Here is a 4,827-nt window from a genome sequence, read left to right as displayed (position 1 = left end):
CATTCATATGGCTCGACCTTGTGTGTATTTTTGCACAAACTTTAGTCAAGTTAAATTTATTGGTGTGCTCATGCAGCATCTGTTCTAAAGTTTTCAATTCTAGGGAATCGAAGGACGGTCTCGGAAGCTGTTGTCTCGTGATAAACTCTTGTGGTAACAATTTGAATGCAGTTGCTGGTTTATCAGGTACAACTAGTGATAACTAATGCAATCTAATATAACTGTACTCCAATAAATCCTACCATCATGTGGAGAGACACAGGAGGGGAGAACAGTTGATAAAGTCACCACTAGAGGGAGCCTGTTACACGTTGATGTAGCCTAACCTCACGGATCTGTGTGGCGGGCAAAATTCAGTTCAACAGCATCACACGCATACGTCCTCCAAAATGAGCTTACAGATGAATCAAAACTCAGATAGCTGTACTTAATGACTGCATTTTGAGAAAAAACAAAAGGAGATAAAAATTAGTTGTTTCCCCAAGATACCAATATAATTATCTCACATAGAAATAAAAACAATTAGTCAACTACAAGTAATTGTCAATTGCTTGATTGACAGAAAAGTAACCACCAAATATTTAACAACTGTTTAACTGTATTCGTTACATTTTTAGCAAAAATGTCAAATATAATGTGGTTACAGCAGATTAATGGATAAAGAAAACAATCAATAGTTGAAGCCCAAAATTGGTTATCCTGAGAAAACATCATATCAACATTTCCCATCGTTATGAAGTATTTAACTTGTGATCTCAACATAATGGGCTAAATTATTATATTTTAAGTATTATTATGATTTTTGTTTCTACAAAGCTACACAAAGGTTTGTTTTGTCTTGTTACGTGGTCAAGTAACTGTGGGAAACACAGACTTGTGTGTTGTCATGTCACGCCGCCCCATGTGTCTAAATTCGTATATCTTCAAACGCCAACAAGTTATTTTAAACATTGGTAAGGAAAGTCAAACTATTTTTCTACATGACTCTAAAGGGAAGTCATACTTTGCTTCCTACTTTTTAAAATGGTGTTCAAACATATTTATTGACTTGTATTTGATCTGTCTGGAAGCATGAAAAAACTTTGGTGACACTGACCTGTGCTATATGCTGGATACTCTATGCATCTTCTTGTGATAAAATATATTGCTTGAATACAATCTCTATGCATTTGTACATACTTCATAATTGCCTTCTTAGGTAAATGTAAGGAAAACCAGAGAGCCTGTTGCACTGTTTGGTAGAACTTGACCTACTGTGTATGATTGCTTTGAGTTGACAAGACTGAACTGACTCTGTTTCTTTCCAAAATGATTTGTTTTGGTTATTTTTGTTTTGTACAGTGATCAGAGGTTAATTTTGACAAATATGCATTCTGTTGTTGAAAACCATTAAAATGTAAAACAAAGACTGTGTGAAGCGTCCCTCAATTTGTAAAACACTGACATAGTTCCAAGTAAGACACCTTTCAGTGTAAATTGGTTTGTTTGTGAAAGCCAGCTATTTCCAAGTGTACTGAACCTTATTTGAGCTCAAAATATTCTGCAAAATAACACCTATGTACAAATCAAACAAAGCCGGCTGATTACAGTCAGCCAAGCCCACTGGCTCCTGGCTGTTGGAAAATTATAGTCCATAAAAGTTTTAAGATAAGATAAGATGAACTTTATTGATCCCGCAGTGGGGAAATTTACTTGTCGTGGCAGCTCACAAGAACAGAAAAAGAGTGCAAAAAGCAAGAAGTGTGCAAAAACAGTTACAAAAAAAGAATATATAAAGGTAAAATAAATTAACAATTTACAAAGTACAACAAACACAGTACAATATTCAGCTATATACAAGTCCTCATAAGAGAGGAAAAGAGGACTAGACCATCGAATTATATAGTCTAACAGCAGTGGGAATGAAGGACCTGCTGTAGCTCCTTGCTGCACTGAGGGTGGAGCAGTCTGCCGCTGAAGGAGCTGCTCAGAGCCTCCACTGTCTGATGCACATTTATTTATTTTGTTATGTGCTGTTTGAGAGAATTTCTGCCCTGTAAATGTATTCTGTTCAATCCAATTCACAGAGAAGCTCTGAGACTCAAATGCATCAGTCTGTTAAAAGCTGTGACCAGTGACCGCACCTTCACAAGTCATTTGTTTAGTGAAAACATTGATGGAGCCAGTTAATATTCTGATATAGTCAGAAGGAGCTGTTGCTAAGGGAAGGGTCTGTTTTGGGTGAGAAATTAGATGAGTGTTGACTTTCCCATAAGAAACAATGCTTCATTTCGCCCCCAGGCGGAGATGTACGTACTGCTTGAGTAAATGTTATATTCTCCCACTGCATAGCAAAGACACTGAAGGGGTCACAGGTGAGACATTAGTAACGTAAACCAACGTTTGGATCTCAAGTCATACTGAGATGCGTGGAGAAAAAATAAGCAAACGTTAATGAAATCTTGCAGACAACAAATATTTGAAGGTTAACGACTCTTTAATGCTAAACGGAACAACCTGGAGAGTTAATGTTGCTAATGATGATATGAGATGATATGAGCGATACTACATGTTTTAATTGGGCAAACATGGAGAGACGTGATGGGGATTTCTGCCAACCACACCAACACCATCGCACGACAGCAGTGAGCGTTTTACAGCACGAACACTTCAGGACCGAAACGAGAGCGGGTTTGGACGCCAAAAAACGTGAGTCGAATCCAACTTGTGTTTGTCAGTAACTGTTTTTTTAGATGTCTCTGTCTGTGTATTTAGCTTCTAGCTTTGTTTTTTGTTTCTCTTATGGAGGTTAAGGTTATTTATTGTGCTGTGCGGCCCAGACTTTGCACAGAAACGGAGTGTGAAATTGTTTTTGTCGCTTGGTTTTGAGAATTTTGCTTTTGAAGACAGCTTCCTTCCACGCTAAGGTGTTAAACACTTTTGTCCTGCTATTAGATGGCCAGAAATGCAACTTCAATGATAAACTAAAACGCGCTCTTCATTTCAACACTATGTGGTTATCACTTTGTTTGTGTTTTCAGCATAAACACTGCCAGTACTGACAGCCTCTAGATTTATATGGTCGAGATGTCTTCCTTTAATACTCATGTTTTTCTCCAGGTTATGTCATCTGTTCTCAGTAAGTATTGTAGGGGTCTTTTAACATGTTATATATTCAACAGATAAGTGAGGGTTCAGTGTGTATTTTTCATGGAAAACCTAAAAAATATGCAGTAACGACAAACAGCTAGTAAATGTAAAGAGTATACAAGTATAAGTATTTGTATAAGTATTTTAGTCTGAGGAGTGGAGGACAAAAAAAAACCCTCTACAAGGTGGAAATAAAAAAACGTTCAAGCTAAATAAAGTTTTTTTTCTCTGTAAAGTTTTGGAGAAAGCCAAACTTAACATTGAATGGGTATGCCTAGAGTTATTCACAAAGTCTTACACAAACAAGTTTTTTTTTTCTTTAATTCTCATCTTCAGAACATAAATAGCTTCACGATGAGGTGTGTATATCCTGTCGGCTTGTTGGTCCAGTAGGAACGTGTTGGATTTGTTCTGTTCAAAGTCTCGTTTACATTTCACACTGCTAGCAGTTAAAATAGTTTTGTTGGTCATGCAATGCCAGTGGGTATGTCATCAATCCACTGCGTAGAGATGCACTGATGCCAGGGACCAGAATCGGCCGGTTATCAGCGGTTTTCAGCGTGCTCGACCTGGACTGCAGACCGGCTGGTCAGTCTCCTGTATGTCCAGTTCCAAACCGGTCCATTTTGCGCATGCGCCACACGTCATACGCACAGTCAGCGGCGCAGGCAAACAAGTTCCTCACCGTGAGTGAAGAGTGTGCAAAGCCCGCAATTTGTAACGCACGTAAGGCTAAAGTAAACCCTGGGGAAGAGCTTATAAACGCTTGGATCAATAAAGCTAATCAGACACTTAAAACACCATCATCACCCAGTTTAACGTGCCCCGTTTGAAGAAGCTAGCAAAGGAAAAGCAGTTAAAGCTAAAGCTAACGAGAGCTCAGTGCCAGACACAAGTCAACAGCCTCGCCTTTATGAGCAGCGAAAAGAAGATTATGAAATTCATGACCCTGGATGATCAGCCGTTTTCCATAGTTGTAAACAGAGGCTTCAGAAATCTGATCAATTATCTCAGCCCTAGTGAACTTATAAGCATACTGTAAAATGATATAAGTAACTGACATTAGTTTTGCTACATCAATCACTTTTATCCGCTTTTGTGTGGTGAAATGAAACATGTCAAAGTTGGGTGTACAGCTCTTTTTCAGTTGGTTGTTTTCCATAGTTCTTTCCAGTTACTTCACTTTGAGAGGAAATTGAACGAAAGGCAGTTGAACAATTTCTTTTATTATGAAAGAAAATTTTTGCATTAAAGATTTTAAGATTTTGTTTGTTTGTACATGCTGTCAGTTATAGTTCTTGGAATGAAAATCGGCATTGGCGGGAATCGAACTCCGCCAAAAAATTAAAATCGATGCACCTCTGCTGCCCGGTCACACATTGTGTGCCCCAGTAGATACTGCTGGTATTTACATCACACAATCATAAGAGGATCAGGGTTCTCTTCCTCTGCATTTGCGATCAGAGTAGGTTGACGCTCACTGTTGAAGAAGAGCGGGTTGTCGAAGGCAGTTAACTTTTTGGGCAAAGGTAAGTGGCGGTTGGGCTTCTTGAAGACAAATAAGATGATGGCTGTCGCTACGGCAGTCGCAGTAATAAGCAGCATCACCGTCAAAATTGTGCGGTCACGGGACTGAGGATCCACTTTAGGATTCACTGTAGAGAATCAACAAGTAGATAAGTCAGAAGAAATAAATCA

General features: G+C 38.6%; 2 protein-coding genes across 7 annotated transcripts in view; one reads left to right on the top strand and one right to left on the bottom strand.

Annotated features, from left to right (window-relative positions):
* Nucleotides 1-2,336: 2,336 nt before the first annotated feature.
* The window catches only part of si:ch211-106h4.4 (MAM and LDL-receptor class A domain-containing protein 1), a 77,733-nt gene continuing 75,242 nt past the window's right edge, over nucleotides 2,337-4,827 (top strand). For 2 of the 3 annotated variants that reach the window (XM_046409235.1, XM_046409234.1), the window contains exon 1: nucleotides 2,339-2,688. In XM_046409235.1, coding sequence (XP_046265191.1) covers nucleotides 2,535-2,688 — 154 coding nt within the window. In that variant the 5' untranslated portion in view covers nucleotides 2,339-2,534. Of the gene's footprint in view, nucleotides 2,689-4,827 lie in introns of all 3 variants that reach the window. The other variant, XR_006845102.1, reaches the window with a different exon arrangement.
* The window catches only part of LOC124069795 (macrophage mannose receptor 1-like), a 31,867-nt gene continuing 30,473 nt past the window's right edge, over nucleotides 3,434-4,827 (bottom strand). For all 4 annotated transcript variants that reach the window (XM_046409239.1, XM_046409237.1, XM_046409236.1 and 1 more), the window contains one exon: nucleotides 3,434-4,784. In XM_046409239.1, coding sequence (XP_046265195.1) covers nucleotides 4,543-4,784 — 242 coding nt within the window. In that variant the 3' untranslated portion in view covers nucleotides 3,434-4,542. The remainder of the gene's footprint in view (nucleotides 4,785-4,827) is intronic.

This window comes from Scatophagus argus, chromosome 13, assembly GCF_020382885.2.
Source record: "Scatophagus argus isolate fScaArg1 chromosome 13, fScaArg1.pri, whole genome shotgun sequence".
In the NCBI taxonomy this organism is placed as follows: Eukaryota; Metazoa; Chordata; class Actinopteri; family Scatophagidae; genus Scatophagus; species Scatophagus argus.
This window is presented reverse-complemented; position numbering and strand designations above follow the sequence as displayed.